Raw genomic sequence first — 16,689 nt, 5'->3', positions numbered from 1 at the left:
ATGTCATCATCAGGGCAAAAAGCAGGCCCAGTACACATCCCTAAGTGGACTTTTCACCAGCCCCAAGAAGCCCCTCCCCCCCTCCCTTATGGATTCCCAATCCCTTGGCAGCCAACTTGTAAACTCTCAGATCCAGAATTTCACTGAATTCCTACCACTGCTGTACTGCTACGTGAACAAGAAGTAAAAACCAACCTTACCAAAAAAAAAGACCGTTGAGTCAACAAGGGAGTAGTGCAATGCGAACGAATACCTAGGAAATCAGACCGGACCAGACCAGACCAGCCTACCCCGATGCAAAAAAAAAAAAAGACAACACCCATTCTATACCCACAGATCAAGATCCATGGTGAAGTCTGAACTTTGAATTCAGGCTTTGAGGGGTACCTCAGGCTGACGCCGAAGACCTGGTCAAATATCCAGTTAAGAGGAGTTGCAGTCGCACAGTCTGACATTCATATACTTTGGGGTCTTATCTTTACCAGGGCATTTTCAGTTCCTCTACAGTACAACGTAGGTACCTACGTAGTTGCTAATACACTTGATCACATCAGTGAATATATCCGGGCTCAATCTCATGCCCAACATTGGATGTAGTACCTTCCTGGCTGCAGGGCCCTACCGTGTTCATTCAGACCATACCTACATCAAATGAATTACGTCTGAACCAGACTCTGCGTCCGCCGTTTGTCCAGCCGTCCATCCTCACTACAAAAGCAAGCCCAGAAAATAGAAAAAAAAGGGAAAAGGGAAAGAAAAAGGAAAAAAAAAAAGAAAAAGGCAGAGCCTGCAATACACCAAGAACGAATCGGAGGGTCTGTGAGCCGGCGGCGGGGGGTTTAACCCACTAGAAGAGAGCGCCGGTGATCAAAGAGTCGTTAGACTAGCGATCGAATCGGAGCTTGTCTTGATTCTCGTATCCACTCATCCACCGACCCAGTCTTACAAGTCCGTTCCTTAGACTACTTGTGGGACTTGGCGGTCCCACAGGTCCCTACTGCAGGGGCCTGGTTTGAGTGGCGCGGGAAGGTCGTTTGTCTATCAGTTGGTCTAGATTTCAAGGATGGGCAAGAGGTGACTTGCGGCGGTTTGCGTTTGAGGGTTACGGTGGGAAATGGAGAGGGGGTGATTGACTGGTCAGGTAGGGAAGAGTGATAGTGAGGGAGAGGTCTGGTCTAAGTCGGAGTGCAAAGACGCCGGTGGTGGTGCCCATCATCCATCTCTACTGTAGATAGGTCTGAGGTCCTGGTCTTTGTCAGTGTGTAGATGGTGAAGCCCGGAGGCAAAAAAACGGCATTTTAAAGTGCGGTAAGCTCTCACATGTTGTGTCGTAGGTATGAGATATACTGTACTGCACAGTTGCGTACTAAAGAAGATCCGGATTCTTGAGAATACGTTACTGCCGAGGTCGGCCTACCGAATAAAGAAAATGAAGATACAGGGGAGGGGCCAAGTAAAACCGAAGAATCTCATCAAAGAAAAAGTCAATCATGAATGAGCATTCATCCAATCTCTATAAGTCTATCTATATCAATTTTTTTGTCCTTTTTTAGAAGAACCCCACTCACCCTCTCCCATTTTCTTGGGTCATAAGGTTCCAAGAAGATCCTAGACCGTCTCTCGTTTCTCCTGCTCCGGCAAGAAATGGAAGGGGGAAGGGGGCAAAGGAGGTGGAAAGGGGGGTATTCGGCATGGAAAGAATGAAAAAGAGGCGTATAACTGGTTGACATGACAGGAGGGTAACTTCATAGCTCGTAGACGACGTCTTGTCCCCGGCGGAGAATCAACCGCGCTTTGAATGGGAGATCATGAGACATGTCGAATCAACCGAACATGTGTTTGGGGGTAAAAGAGATCCACAGAAAACAAATGGGCCGCCGACTTGGGGCGGAACGAAGGGAAGAGGGGAAAATAAGTGGCGAAATGAGTGATAGAGAATGGGTGAAAAAAAGAATCTCATCGAGCTAAAGAGCCGCCCAAGATGAGAAGCAGTCAAAGAAGAAGAAAAAAGGGACCCTTATTCAAAAGAGTGCGCGGGTCAACCGGCGAGAGGAAAAAGAATGATTGCAACAGATGGTCATCAAAGGGAAGAAAAGTAAAAAGAAAAAAGGGTAAAAAGATGCCAAAAGTTTGCAATCATTTACTGGCCGATGGTCAGAGAAAGACCAGTGTTGATGGGGCAGCCGTGAGTCGCCCAGTCGTCGTAAGGGAGCAGGTAAGCATCCGAGCAAGCGGTGTCGCCGGCAGCGCAGATGGCCGAGGGGCAAGAGGAGGTTGCGTCAGTGGGCTGAACCGCAAAGCCATACTTGGTGAACTGGGAGTCCGAGCCCATGTTGATGCACGACAGATCCCAGAAGATGGTGTCGACGGCCTGGGTGTACTCGAACTGCAGCACATCCTGCTGGTTGGGGTCGGTAGACAGCTTGATGGAGACACCACCTCCGTTGGGGTTGAGCTTCCAGGCCTCGGTGTAGACACCACCGTTGGCGGGGAGAACCAACATGGGACCGGAGACGTCGGTCACGGACCAGGCGTAGACGTCGACATTCAGGTTGTTGGTAATCAGAACGGAACCGCCAGTAGCGACGTCGTCGCGGCGGACCTTGTTGGCCAGGCCGTTAGGGAGCGCGGAGGCCACGGCAGCGAAGGCGGCAGCAATGCCGAAAGTCTTGGTGAACATCATCTTGATCAGAGAGTGTATGTCGAGGATAGCGAGTTGAAAAATGTCGTGATAGGAAGATAGAGAACTGTTCGACAGATCTATAGAGAATGCAGACGAGAATCGATCTCGAAAGGAAAGACAGGTCCCGACGATGGGGAAGTGGGAGAAAGGAAAGAGAGTGTGGTTGGATTGGGTCTTCAAAGAAAGAATGAGGGAGAAGAAAAAGAGAGATATCTTCAGGATCGTGCTGGGCCTCTTTATAACTTTGATGGCCAGGGTCGATGGGGTAGAATCTCATCGTCGCATGGCTCCGGTCAGGTACCGACCCAGCACAGACGAGAAAAACGTGTGCGGGTCCCGCCATGCTTCCGGAACCATGGAAGACATCGAGGAACGAGTGGATGGGTGGAGCCTAAGTGGCCAAAGGCAAAAGAAATGGCAAAAAATTGCAAAAGAAACTCGACTTGAATCAGGTGGGGCCCCAAGACGAATCATTTCCAGGGCATCACAGGTACGGTGCAATTCGGATGTCGGGGCCTGGCCAGACAAACAAACGATGCATCAAACTTGTAAACTGCTACTCATAAAATGAACCTAAATGCTGTCATGGCTATCACGACCCAGAAATTAGTCAGACTGGTATTATGACGTGCCCGCTTTACGTGGGACTCATGGGTTTGGACCATAATGATTTCCTCAATGGAGGACTACTCACTTACCAGAAGTGGGACCCAAACAGGCAGGCCCCCGACTCGTCGGCCATGATAAGAAACAGTCAATTCTCTCATTCTGGAATACTAGGAGGCAAACTCAAGGTGTCAACGGGAGATTTAGCTAATGAAATCGATAGCGTGACTCTAGACGGCTCGGTGCACTCACCGAGTCTCTACCCGAGTGGGTGAGTGCGTGATGGAAAGATGAAGTCTCGTCATGATGGCCTCACCATCAGGATTAGCGGTGTGATCCAACATTCATAGTTTCGACGTGTCTATGAGTCTTTGGCTCCTTCGTGTACAGAGCTGAGAGGCCTCGTCCTCTGGTAGCAACGTTGGGCAGATCAAGACGCCGCTTCACCTGGTGAACCGCCAACAGTGGAAAGCGGTGAGCTGGCCCACTGAGTCACTGACCAACGAGTGTGCACGTGCTGGTGCTCTCTCCTCTGTGATCTGTGTGTATAAGGCACAGAGTGCGTCGCAGTCACATTATTCAAGTGCTGAGCGAGGGCGTGGTATACCCATGGGGTGAGACCCCTCCTTCAGGCTGTGGCAATACTAGGCCACCCAACCGACCCTTGCCCACGTCATTCTCTTCCGTGACGATCCGTGGTTCTAGGGAGGAAAGCCGCCCTCTCGTCCTCGTGAGAGCGAGAGAGTTTCCATTTCTCTTTCACTTTTCTTGTAGGCACCCGTGGATGCGACTGGGTAAGCAGACACAGCACTGTGCTAAGTATGGCCCGGGAGAATTTCCCCCTGTGGTGACCCCATTTCTGGGTTCTTATGCCCACCCATGGCTACAACAGCTTCGCTACCTCTCCGGCGGGAGGAGGCCCCAGACTCTCTATCCTGATAGTCCTTGTCTCCAGGTAGCCCAGTGCTTCAATTCTTTGGCACCAGCGCGCCGCCCAGCGGCCATCGGGGACCACTGACTCGCAATCCCGGCGCACTGTTGCATGGCTCTGGAAGGATTCAAGGGATTCCCAAAGGCGCAAAGTTTTGGGGGTTGTGGCACTACAGAGACAGTATTCCATCTTCCATGGATTCACCTGTTTTCACTACGAGCGACTCTGCCAAAGATTCTTTTGCCTTTGAGGCCCAGTCTTTCAGTCTGTTCCAGAGGAGACCCAACAGCCAAAGAATGAGGCTGTGAGTCACGAAAGTTTGCCATTTGCCTCATCTTCGATGTCAACAAGGCGGCAAGGCGGCTACTACTGTAGTTTTCTCTTCCGCGAAAGAGATTGTCATGCCTGGTCAAAAGCCATCAATAATTCAAGGTTTACAACACCCTGGACCGGTCGCATGCTCATGATACACGTCTATCCGGGTACCAAAAAGGCAGATTACAAACTCAAAGGGCCAAAGAATCAAAGATGCAGGGATGATCTTATTGACCTGTTCCACCCAAGGCCTTGTTCCAAGCCTTCACTATTCCTTTTCAACCTAAGATTTCCTTCCCACCTTGTCCGACCTGGAAGATGATCGGTTCCAGCACACTATCCAGTGGACATCCCACACAAGGGAATCATTCCATTCAATCAAAATTGATACATCGATTCCACTCTTCGTCCTTTGCACCTGCCAGCTTCACTGTAGTACAGTTCTGACCCTCTGGTTTCTAAGCAGTGAGGTACCCGTGCGCACCCCCTCTCCTGTGAAGAATTTTCTGTCCCTTCTTTCGCTTCCTTTCAGCCTAACGTAGGTCCCTCGTGTTCCTCTCGCCGTAGGACTCCACCGAGTGGACTGGATGAAGGGAGGGGAGAGGCTGCCTATTGACGCAGCCGGGCTGGGTACCTGACGATCCAGCCTGATCAGTGCGTTCGCGGTGGCAAATTGCGGCACGCGTGAGTGCTGAAGAAATTTCTCTGCCGGCCACCTGTACTGAGTCAGTGACTATAGAACCAATAGCTATTACAATAGTGTAGTTCATTCACACCTGTACTAATAAAAATTTTGGGTCTACATTTCATTTGTGATCCCCACATGGTTCTTTGTAATCATTGATTCTTTCCCGAGTGCCCTAATGATGGACCGTGGACTCTGTCGCGGTGAACCCGCTCAGTCGTGTTCCTGAAAGTTCGGCAATAGGCTCCCCGAGGTTCACCCACCAATCAGCTATGGAATCCTTGATGTCTTCTCGGGTGTATCTCATGCCATCACGGAGAAAGAAAATTCTTACACTGGATATGGATCCTAATGGTCAAAAGTTTGTTGTGGTCAAGACATCTCATGGGGTTTGTTATATGATGAATGGTGGTTTATGCTTCGCTCCACGAGACACTTACGTGGTTGGGTATGATCGGCCCAGGCACAGGTTTCATACTGCTGCCCATCTAGTTTGGGTACATCTATACCTATGAATCAAGGCTCCAAAGGGCAATCTTCCAAAAGGTCCCACATGTACATGCATAGTTGACACATAATTACATCTCAATATGGACCCGATAGAAGGCTTCATTTCTCAACTAGGTTACAATCATCAATCATAGCCAGGCTAACCTAACACATGCTGTAGGTTATCATGATCCAGCCAGCAGCTCTGTCTGGCACAGACCTCCTCCCTATCCCGCTCTATCAGTTCTACCTATCGGATCCAATTCGGAGTTCTATTGCAGAGATCGATATATCCCGGCTTCTGTCCTGCCGCAGGCCTGGACGCCCTGTCAAGTGATAGCCCCGTGAGTTGGCCACCGCCGGTGATGAACAAGATTGTGGCCTTGGGGAAGGGGCCAATCAGCGCCAATCAACCATTCATTCATTCAGAAAGTGCACAGCCAACTGGTCTAGATCTTAGAATTGAATGAGATTCAAACAAAAAAAAGGCCCCGTTCTTTTCACCGGACAGGGACGTGGCGGGGGCCCAGCGGCCTAAACGGGCGGCCTAACCGCCTAGGGCTTAAGTGTTCAAGCCCACTTGGAGGAAAAGCCACTGCTCTGTTCGACCGATGGATACTAATCAGGCAGGTTGATCACTGGGTGAACACATTTTCCCCGAGAAAATCTAGACTCGATGAACAGTGGGAGTTCAGTGGACACACGGGATACTGACAGGGCATGGCGCAATTGGAAGATCACCTCTGATAAAACCGTGAAAGAGGGACTTTCGTCCTGTCTGGACCCTACCTGGCTGAACTGTGTTTCTTGTTTACTATGCCTGACTTCTCCACATGCGTCTCTCTTTCTTTCTTTTTTTTTTCACGTGAATAAAACTTTAACCTGACTGGGCCCAGGAGGGTCCGGCCATGTGAAAAAGCAGAGTTGGTAGTCGATGAGTTCGGTGGAGTATCCAACGTCAGCAGAGAGCGTAGATCCCTTTCGTGCCGCGGGACCATGAAAAAATCCGTCACGGCCTACAGGAGAATCAGTCAAAAAGCATTATATGATAATTCGTGCGCGGAATATGGTATAGTAATAAGAATGATATGTACAGAAGGAGGAAGCAAGCACTCTACAGCCACCACGATAGCAGTACCAATCACCTCCTGCTGACCGAGTCTTGCATGATAGAACTGTAGCACCATAACATGGAGTACATGTCAAAAGACAATGATCGCTTTTGACCAGACTTGGAAAATCACTCCCGGGTCCACCGGCCCCAGTCGCTCAGTCCCAGTCACTCAGCAGAACCCAGACGGAAATGTGTGGCACCTTCCTGCTCGGGTCCCTCAGGGACTCCGCCCCCGTTTTCGCGGAACAAACATGCTGGAGCCCGTCCGTCCAACTAAATTTCACCCTTCGGAGCGCCGTGGGGCATACATGGTGACAGCGTGCCAGAGACCATGGTGGAAAAAGCGGCCGGTCTCGTCTACCGTCTGTTGGCCCAGCCTGAACCCCTCCACGAAAGAAAGCTAGTCCAGCTCGATCCAGCCATTGTCCCTTGGAAAGTCTAGATCGATGCATGGAGAATGTGTCGGCACCGGTTGTCTTACCACATGGGTGATCGCATTGCCGAAAGACTGGCCAAGGTTCCTTCGCCACTAGACTCGTCCTTCTTGCGGTGCCCAGCCAACTCCAAATTGATTTGCCGATGAATGTGAACCAGCCAGTCCACGTAGCTCTGCGCCTCGTTGTTCCGATCCTCCAGCAGCAGTCGAGCAAATTCGTATTCTGCCCCATCGAGACCCTGGCGGGCCAACTGAATCGTCACAGCCTTGGAACCGCGTACAGTAGAGAAATATTGCAGTAGATTCCGGACTTGGGCATTCAGGTGAGTCTCCAAGACGGGCAGTGATGACATGTTAGGATTCAACTCTTGAAGCGAGTTGTGGCCGGGTCCAAAGAGATCCTCTAAAAGATTGGGTGACACCTGGGCGTGAAGCCACAGCAAAATAGCCTGGCCGTTGTCCACCAAATAGACACCGCCCTCTTCAACCTTTGAGAAGCTTGCCCGTACAGCTGGGGGCACCTGAAGCTGACCGTGTTCATTGGGGAATCCATCTTCGGGTTGCATGTTGTGAATCGGGACGATACGGGGATAGAGATAAAGAGACATTTCGGTACAGCCAATTGACCGGATCATGCGCATGTCGTGGACACGACGGTCTATCGATTCGTTGCCACCTTGAACGTGTTTTTGTCAGGACCCGAGATCCGTCACAAGAAAAGGAAAGAGAAGATGACTTCGCATACCTTTGAAGGCTCGGGACTTGACCAAGCTGAGCATGTACATGGAGAACTCCTTGAGGTTCTCTGGTAGCACCAGTTGACCAGGAGGGTGGGAGCCAGAAAACATCTTGCGGTATCCGCTGAAGATATCAACTGTTTTTTCTGAAATGTTGGCGCGGATGTCCTTGAGGCTCTTGTCAAGGGTTTTTGAGGCGGCTAATATTTGAGAGAGAGAGAAAAGTAAGCCATAGTATAAGATGAGGACTTCAAGGATGGAGTTCCCACTGACCTTCTTTCGCAATCACAGAAACGATGGCATCTTGGTCAACAAATTTCATGGTCTCCATGCCGCCTTCATTGACGGCCGCTACAACGTTAATACACCTCACGCGACGCTGACCGTCCGCAGATGTGTAAAGCAATGCCGCTTGGAAATGAGCGTCGAGTTTAGGATCAAGCTTTCCATCGTAGCTGAACAAGACCCCGATGGCTTTCTCGGCATCAATGCTGCCAATTTCGAGGTCTGCACCCAATGTGTGCTGCACAAAGTTGCCATGATATGATGACACCTGAAGCCCATTGGAGCATCGAACCTTCATCAAGCATTGGTAGCCGGTCTCCCTTGTAACGGCATGGGCCAACTCGTTCCGGACCTTGAGCACGTCGCGGGGTGAGTGGTAGTTGGGATAAAAGAAAGTCTCTCCACCAGTAACGGCCGCAACGTGGCCTGCACTTCGAGTTAGAGTCTTGCATTCCCACATACGGTCTCAAAAATTTCGGTCAACTTACCAATTGTGGCCAGATCCATATAGGTACCGCCAGGAGACGCAATGAAGAAGTCTGTACCCACTCCAGCCTCAGCCATTTTGCTGGCAATCTTCTTCCATCCTGCGTCTTCGGTGGAGTACAATTTGCGTTCACCATCGGTTCCGTGTAGACTGCGGTCATCTCGCTGCTCAGACAATCTTCCGGGACCCCAGGTCGGCAGACTCGCCAGGGCACAGACAACCTTGCCTCCTGTGGGCTGAAGCGCCGAGAGAGCTGCATTCAGCGTCGGAAGCAATGCTGACTCGGTGTTCTTGACATGCGAAAACATGGTGGGTATCCGCTCCAAAAGAGACAAAATAACGGACCTATTCAGCGTAAGTCAGCTTTTCTAGAAGTGTTTTTCCTGCGCGTCTGATATGGCCTTCAACAATTCTACATACTTTGACTCATAGGGATCGACAAATAGGCCTTCACTCAGAGGCACGAAAGGTTCTTCGAGGTCGGTCATCACCATCATTTGCGCTTGATTCAATGTTGACTGCATGTTCTGTTAGCGGGTCGACTATGATATTGACATTTGTCGCACGTACGGTGAGGTTGTAGAATTGGACTTCCTTGTCATAGGTGACAATGCCGACTTTTGCACCCAGAGGCAACTTGCGCGCCTTGGTCTCATCGCCTTCGGAGCCATCCGCTTCCCTGTCCTCGCCATACAAAGCATCCGCAATGCCAGCACAGACTCCCTTCAGGTATCCGCGCTGTATTGACTCGCGGCTGACGTCAATAAGGATCAATGTCCGCAGACCCACAGGCTCTTTGTTCCAATATTCCTTGGGCACCAAAAACTCGACTGTTCCCATCATCAATTCAGGTCTTTGCATGCGATCTACCCGTGCACCGCTTGGATCCAAAGGTGCGTAGTACTCGGTAGGGGTATCGTTGGGGAATGTGCACATGTTGCAGACGAACTTGCTGCCACCGGCCCGGAAAGACATAAATGGGTTAATGTATGTGCGGCATCGACGGCAACGTGGAGGACCAGCATCACCAAAATCCAGTACTGGAATTGGCTGCTCACCCGGGTCCAATGGTGCGAGCGGCTGCAGAACCATTCCTAGCGGGAGACCGGTGGAGGAAAGAAAATCGGAGGTGGAGGGAATGTTGTTCAGGGTCAGACGGGCGTACTTTGGCGACGAGTTGCCCTGATCGTGGGCTACGAAAGGAATTGCAGCGGGGGGTGGGAGGTGGCGGTCCATGGTCGGGTAAACATGATTGAAGTAGTACTGAGCAGGCAAGTCTCGCGATCGGGGGATACTTGGGATCTGTTCAGGGTCAATGCGACCTTGGGTGGGCACAGAGCCCGCACCACCGGGCATGCCAGGTTGTGAAGTCATTCCTCCCATTGAAAGAGCAGGCTGAGGAACTCCCGCCGGCGCGGAAATCGCAGGGTTTTGATTGAGACCGGTGTTCAAGAACTGCGAAGCGGCTTGCGGACCAGCCGCCGGTGGCATCGCGCCGTTGAAGCTCTGGGCAGGAGCACCAGAGCCAGAGCCTATGTCGTGATAGGCATGGCGATGCTTCTTTCGATGCGCTCTGGATGTACTCTCGACGCCGATCCCGAGTCCACCCATCTGAGACGCAAGTCCTTCCATGCCTGCGTTGGCGCCAGTGCTTGGAGGTGTTTGTTGAGCGGCATGGTACCCAGCATCAGAAGTTTGACCTTGAAATGGCGTTTGGGGAGAGCCATGAGCAGACCATTGACTTGAAGCTGGGTTTGCGTATCCATTTCCTGGCGGGGGAGGAAGGGGGCTCTGGGAATAACCAGCAGCAGCAGGGTATGGCTGCGTCGAGTGAGGGGGAAATTGCTGGGCCTGAGGGTTGGAGGGGTCGTAGCCAGGCTGGCCCGTTGAGTGATACAATGGGGCGGACATGGTGAATCCTTAGGTGTTTAATCCAAGACGAGGAGGAATCAGCAGAGCATAACGATAGGGGTGAGAGGGTACTGTCCCCGCGCCGTTGATGATATCGACGACTTGCGTGCTGTATTGACCACCTAAACCTCCCGCGACGCGGACTTGCGGAAATACGTGGTTCCGAGGATTCGCGGGTACGAAGTATACACAACCATGACAATTTGGTCAACGCCCAAAAGCCAGGCTCGAGTCCGTCGATCACCAACGAGGTTCCAGCGAGGTTCCAGCCAGCCCTCGGAAGACATATCTGGTGTTAGACTTATAGCGTGGTGCCTCTTTGAATTGGCTGCTGAAGAGACTTCAAACATCGTTGAACATCTGTCCCAGGAGGACACCATATGAGTACCTCGGTTCAGAGCCATACAATTCTTGATCAGCAAGCTACCCCAAGTTCGTCCTTGCAGATCAAAACATGTATAGGTACCCTTTCCATTTTGAATGCAATAGCCACGTCTTGAAAACTTTCAACGGGCGTTATTGGTTGCTTCGATGGCAAAATTGAACTTGCGTTCGCTTCACTCACAGTCTTTATTGGGACTGTGTCACTCGTGCGCTATCCGGAGCTCAGAAGGAGTAAAGCTCGAGGACGCGCACTGCTGATCTCCCAAAATATATGTTGCCCCCCATTGCGAGAACCCAAATCTATAATTGCCTAGCTGCGCCGATTTAGCGGGCTGTTACTAGCTACATGGCAGACCAGAGACCGATGAAGGTACTGTAAACTTGAGATGGCGGTCCGTCCATGCCATCTCCACAAATGATCAGCAGCTTTCCGATAACAACTTTTGCACCAGGGCTACACCCGATCGAATCGATTTCCTCGATTCAGATTATCCGTCCTCGCATTCATGATGCCGATCGCCTAGGTACGGAAGTGGGTTCACTCAAGTGGCTGCTGGCCTATCCACGGCCTGTCAATTGCTCACGAACCCGCGCCACTGGCTGGAGGCCCCTGCACGCACAAGGCTTCGGAGAGCTGGATGCTTCTCTAGATGTAACTCATGGTCGCTAGCGTGTTCATCAAGCGAAATTGCGTAGGCTCGCTCAATTCAGAGTCCTCCTCCCCTCCCCACACCCAAGAAGATTGTCTCTGAATGACATTTGCCCCCTCCATTTGGCGTCTTTCTGGATACGGACACGGAGACTAGTAGGATCGTCTAGGCAGGGACTGGAAACACTAGTCAGGGTTCTCCTCGTCCGAAACAGGAGCCAGTCTTTTGCCTACAAAGTCAGTCAAGTACGGACGAATTTCCTCTGGGTGCGTACTCTGCGTAGTCTTATCTTTGCTTTTGCTTTTTCCTGCCAAGCGTTATCGTGGTCCTTTCCCATCCCTTACTTTGACCGTCAAAAATGGAGGTACCGGCTAAGGCTGAAATCCATAAAGAGCACAGCCAGAAGGCCAAAAACCTTGAGGAACAGAGTCAGCCTTTTGCCGTGCCCATGGCTTCAATTCAGGATGATGACGAGCGTCTTCTGGCCCGCATTGGCTATAAGCAAGTATGACTCGCCCTGCCAGCTTGGAGCTATGGTTGTCGCGGGTACTGCCGCTAACCTTAAATTCTTCCGAGTCGAATTGCAGGAGCTTCGGCGAGAGTTTTCGAAATGGTCCACAGTCTCCTATGCCATTAGCATCTTGGGCGTGCTTGGTTCGGTGCCTGCGACTCTAGGGCAGCCTCTTGCCGTTGGTGGTCCCGGCACAGCTGTCTGGTGCTGGCTGATCGGCTCGTGCATGGCTTTACTGATCGGAAGCTCCGTTGCCGAATTGGTTTCTGCATATCCCACAGCCGGTGGTACGCCTCCATTCCTTTGAGTTGCAATTTTTTTGAACCTTCCTTCGTCTTCGACAGACTGACTCTCGTAACAGGTATGTACTACGTGACGAAACATGTGGTTCCATCTGATCAAATGCCGGTTTTTGCGTGGTCGCAGGGATTCTGTAACCTGTTAGGGCAAACCGCGGGAGTTTCCTCTGTCGCCTATACAATTGCGCAGATGTTGCTTGCTTGTATCAGTATGAACACTGATCTTCATGACGGTCAATATGCATATTCACCGTAAGTGAGAAGCTTCAGTGGTCGCATTTGTGTGCATTTTTAACTAGAGGACAGGTCGGCTCTCCAGACAGTCTTGGTATCTATAGGAGTTCTTTTGGTGCTGGGCATCATTTGCTCCTTGACCACCAAGTCGTTGCATCGCATTGTTATATGGTTTGCACCCATCAATAGTACGTCCGTTCAAGATATGGCAGAGCCTGAACAGAACAACTGACGGACGTTTGCAAGTTGTGGCGACGATTTGTATCTGCTTTTTCCTTTTGTACCTCACCCCAAACAAGCAGCCCGCGTCCTGGGTCTTTTTCCACTTCACAGATGATTCGGGGTGGGGATCCAAGGTGTTTTCGTTCTTTCTTGGCTTCCTGGCGGTAGCGTGGACCATGACCGACTACGACGGCACTACCCAGTGAGTGTCTCATAACCCTCGTCTGAGTCGTATTGTTTCTGATAGGAAAATCAGCATGTCAGAGGAGACACATGATGCCGCAGTGCGTGGACCCATCGCCATACAGACAGCAGTCGTTGTTTCTGGTGTGTTTGGGTGGCTTTTAACCGTCTGCATGTGTTTCTGCTTGACAGATTACGATGGGATTATGAACTCTCCCACCGGTCTACCGGCAGCTCAAATTTTTTTCAATGCTGGGGGAAGAACAGGTGGTACTGCCATGTGGGCCTGCGCCATTCTCGTACAGCTGTTCACTGGCTGTTCGGCCATGCTCGCGGATACTCGGATGGCATTCGCCTTTGCTCGAGACAATGCGCTTCCATTTTCGCCCTTCTTGTCCAGCATCAACTCTTATACCCAGACACCAGTCAATGCAGTCTGGTTTGTGGTCCTTTTCAGTGTCTCGTTGAATCTGATCGCTATCGGGTCTACTGAAACAGCTCTGGCCATTTTCAGTGTCACTGCTCCCTGTCTTGACCTATCCTACGCGTCTGTGATTCTGGCCCATCAGCTTCACAAAAAGAAAGTGAAGTTCATCGAAGGGCCTTTCACACTCGGGCGATGGGGCACCGTCGTCAACTACATTGCTATCATTTGGGTGCTATTTATCAGTACCATCCTACTCTTTCCTTCGCAGGTACCGATTACGCTTACAAATATGTATGATCAAATGGTCCCTGAACTGCAATGCAATTACTGATATTCTTGCCACCAGGAATTACGCTTCGTGCGTGATCGTTGGACTTGCGATGATCGGATGGATCTGGTGGATACTCGTTGCCAAAAGGTATGATTTGGGCCTGGCCACAGACCAAACAAGTATATGCTGACAAACTGGCCAGAAAATACACGGGCCCTCAAACCAACGATATCATGAGTGAAATACCACAAGAAGACCCTGCAGAAGAGTCTGGAGGCCGACCCGACAGCGGATTAGTTTAACGAACACGCTGGGCTCCAGTCGTTGATTGACCCGCCCGCTGAGGCCTTTATAGAAACAACACCTATCTCGAGAGCATCTTTGATGAACAAGGCTGTAGAGAAGATGACCGGGCTTTTCTCTAGAAATGCATGCTTTGCGTGTTGAAATCCCTGTTAAAGCAACATTGATGAATATCAAAACAAAACAAAAAAAACCCCGCAACGTTAGCATTCCTGCAGCTAACTGTCTTATCGGCCATTATTCTCGTGGGTTGGCTAGCCTTGGAGCTTGGCTTTGACCCAGCCTTAGCGTAATGAACGGGTCGCCGCTTTAGTACTCCTCTCATATGGCGTCTTATTAGTGCGGGTAAAACATCTTGATCTTTGCACGACTGTAGGGAGATTAGTTGATGGACCCACAAAGGCCTAGTCTCAGCAAGCTTCCAACAAGTCTGGAGCCAGATTTGTAGAGAACGCTCGTGATTTTGATATCGTCGGCGATCCGCTCACGGGTTGCAGCGGCCGGGGTAGCGTTCTCATATACTTCAATTGCTAGGACTATTAGTTGATCTTGTCTAGCGTTTTGAATTTTGTTGTTTTTTTGTTGCAGGGGTCAAGTGCTTTTCCGAGTTGGGCGACAAACGGCGCTCTCTCCAAGAGCAGTGGTGAAAGCTTCCAGATTCAGAAGACCCTGGAGCTTCATGGTCCCCTCGAATTTTGACAACTCATTGAGGGTAGTATCGTCATTGGTAGCATCGTCGCCGGACCGGTAGAGATATATGGAAGATGAAGGTTGGATATACTGGGTTCTCGTGGAATGAACTACAATAACTAACTTCCTTTGCCTACTCAACCCAGCTTCTTCTATTCCACCAGTCGAGCCTCTACGTATGATCCCAGAGAGCCGAAAGGAGTAATTAGCTTTCAGACTCCCGATACGCTTAGATGCTCCCATAACTTTGACCAGGAGTAGATACCCGCGGGGCCCCTGGCCAAGATGGTAAGCAGTCACTGATGAGCGACTGCTTACCTAGCTTAACTGAGAATGATCAATATAGTTTTCGGCTTCAAGCGCTGCTTATTCAATACGAAGACAGTTTGATATGAGATGATATTGAGATGATATTGAATTTCTCTATCACGTTCACGACAAGTGCTAGAAATTGAAGTCGCCGTAAGACGTACTACTTGTAGCATACCTAAGACTTACGTCGGAGATGCCCGCTTACCTGAAAGTCAAAGAAATGAAGGAAGACACGCTAGTAAGTTATCACGAAGAGGGAAGGTGCACGATTTCACTTGAGCCGCTTTCCCACCCGCTCACGAATTCATCTTCCTTTCATCAATCACTTCTTACCACATTTCAAATTTCTTCATTACATCTTATATTCCTCCTTCTCGTGTCCTGCTGCGTCGTACTGTCTACACCTTTATCATACTGTCTACCCGAAGCAAAAAAAAGCTCTGCTCTCGGGCAGAAACGCACCGCCCGCCTAGGAGGTACATTAGATCAACTTGTCATCCTTACGTATATAAAAGCTTTCACTGACATCAAAAGGTTGGCACGGTGAAATTCATCGTTGCAGGAGACTCACCGGCGGCATCACAACAGAGGAGCAGCAAAAAGAGGCTCGTCAAGTCGCAGAGTCAGCAACTGTCCGAATGCACAATCACAAGCAGATCATGGCGAAGGACGAGGGCTTAAGCCTGTTGCAATTCTGCGACGGTCGCTTCACAGCCATTGAGACTTCGATGCTCAACATGGAAAATTCGATGCGCAACATAGAAGGTGAACTACGAAGTGAACTATACGACGCAAAAGACGAGAATTCCCGCCTCGTAGCTGAGAATAAGTCATTCGCGCAATTCCGTTCAGGGTACATGAATGTACGAGAACGGAATTTCTTGAAATTTCTACAAGATTGCTGTGTCGGAGAAGACGATATTCATGGGGAAAAGTTGGAGATCTTGAATCGAACCATCGAGCATGGGGGCGATGTCGTCTCCGACGCCCGCATGTTCCGTGAGCGACGGCCCGACCGCGAGAAGTTCCACTTTCGAAGCTTGTACGGGATGGACCCCGAGGAAGTCGAGGAGCTAGGTATGGTTCACTTGCTGACGGGAACTGGGAAACATACGATGATTAACTCCTTGCAACAGAGCGGAACGGGCTCAAGGCAGTGCTCCGAGTCTTGGACTATGTTGGCTCTGCCAAGCTCGAAGGCTTGTTTGTGATGCAGAGCGAGCAGGCGGAGCAACTGGACGAACTTGTGAAGTTGGTACGGGAGGGAAGACGAGCAGAGGCGGAGATTCTCGCCACAGAATTCCCTTTCGTTGAAACCTACTAGCCACTCGCTGCCTTTCCTGAGACCCGAGGTACTAATCTCGTCGTTTGACATACATTACCCCCAAATTGTACGTCAAGTTTGCCTATTTGAAACTCGTGTGGCCGACTCATGAGTTAGCATTTATAATTTTGCTCAAATTGCTATGAGAAATGATGACCTTCCTTTCGCGTCCACAAATGTTGACGTTCTTCTGGCACGGT

General features: G+C 50.5%; 5 protein-coding genes across 5 annotated transcripts; 3 read left to right on the top strand and 2 right to left on the bottom strand.

The window, feature by feature from the left end:
• Positions 1 to 2,140: 2,140 nt before the first annotated feature.
• Positions 2,141 to 2,683, bottom strand: POX_b02951 (Secreted thaumatin-like protein cetA; the record flags this gene model as incomplete). The annotated part of the gene is made up of 1 exon (XM_050111858.1): positions 2,141 to 2,683. The coding sequence occupies one exon, from the start codon at positions 2,681 to 2,683 to the stop codon at positions 2,141 to 2,143; it is 543 nt and encodes a 180-aa protein (XP_049972204.1).
• Positions 2,684 to 3,306: 623 nt separating this feature from the next.
• On the top strand, positions 3,307 to 4,528 carry POX_b02950 (uncharacterized protein; the record flags this gene model as incomplete). Its single annotated transcript, XM_050111857.1, has 4 exons — positions 3,307 to 3,560; positions 3,706 to 3,830; positions 4,064 to 4,083; positions 4,232 to 4,528. 4 exons carry the CDS (start codon positions 3,307 to 3,309, stop codon positions 4,526 to 4,528), a joined length of 696 nt encoding a protein of 231 aa, XP_049972203.1.
• A 2,772-nt stretch (positions 4,529 to 7,300) lies between these two features.
• Positions 7,301 to 10,679, bottom strand: POX_b02949 (uncharacterized protein; the record flags this gene model as incomplete). Its single annotated transcript, XM_050111856.1, has 6 exons — positions 7,301 to 7,935; positions 8,005 to 8,196; positions 8,270 to 8,707; positions 8,770 to 9,113; positions 9,189 to 9,286; positions 9,339 to 10,679. 6 exons carry the CDS (start codon positions 10,677 to 10,679, stop codon positions 7,301 to 7,303), a joined length of 3,048 nt encoding a protein of 1,015 aa, XP_049972202.1.
• Positions 10,680 to 12,071: 1,392 nt separating this feature from the next.
• POX_b02948 (putative amino-acid permease) lies at positions 12,072 to 14,162 on the top strand (the record flags this gene model as incomplete). Its single annotated transcript, XM_050111855.1, has 8 exons — positions 12,072 to 12,218; positions 12,301 to 12,511; positions 12,586 to 12,775; positions 12,830 to 12,945; positions 13,004 to 13,181; positions 13,236 to 13,880; positions 13,936 to 14,007; positions 14,063 to 14,162. The coding sequence occupies 8 exons, from the start codon at positions 12,072 to 12,074 to the stop codon at positions 14,160 to 14,162; spliced, it is 1,659 nt and encodes a 552-aa protein (XP_049972201.1).
• Positions 14,163 to 15,803: 1,641 nt separating this feature from the next.
• On the top strand, positions 15,804 to 16,489 carry POX_b02947 (uncharacterized protein; the record flags this gene model as incomplete). Its single annotated transcript, XM_050111854.1, has 2 exons — positions 15,804 to 16,242; positions 16,302 to 16,489. 2 exons carry the CDS (start codon positions 15,804 to 15,806, stop codon positions 16,487 to 16,489), a joined length of 627 nt encoding a protein of 208 aa, XP_049972200.1.
• Between the last annotated feature and the right edge of the window lie 200 nt (positions 16,490 to 16,689).

The sequence above is a fragment of the Penicillium oxalicum genome, chromosome II, assembly GCF_001723175.1.
Source record: "Penicillium oxalicum strain HP7-1 chromosome II, whole genome shotgun sequence".
In the NCBI taxonomy this organism is placed as follows: domain Eukaryota; kingdom Fungi; phylum Ascomycota; class Eurotiomycetes; order Eurotiales; family Aspergillaceae; genus Penicillium; species Penicillium oxalicum.
The sequence above is the reverse complement of the archived record's forward strand: the minus strand, read 5'-3'. Positions and strand labels throughout refer to the sequence as shown.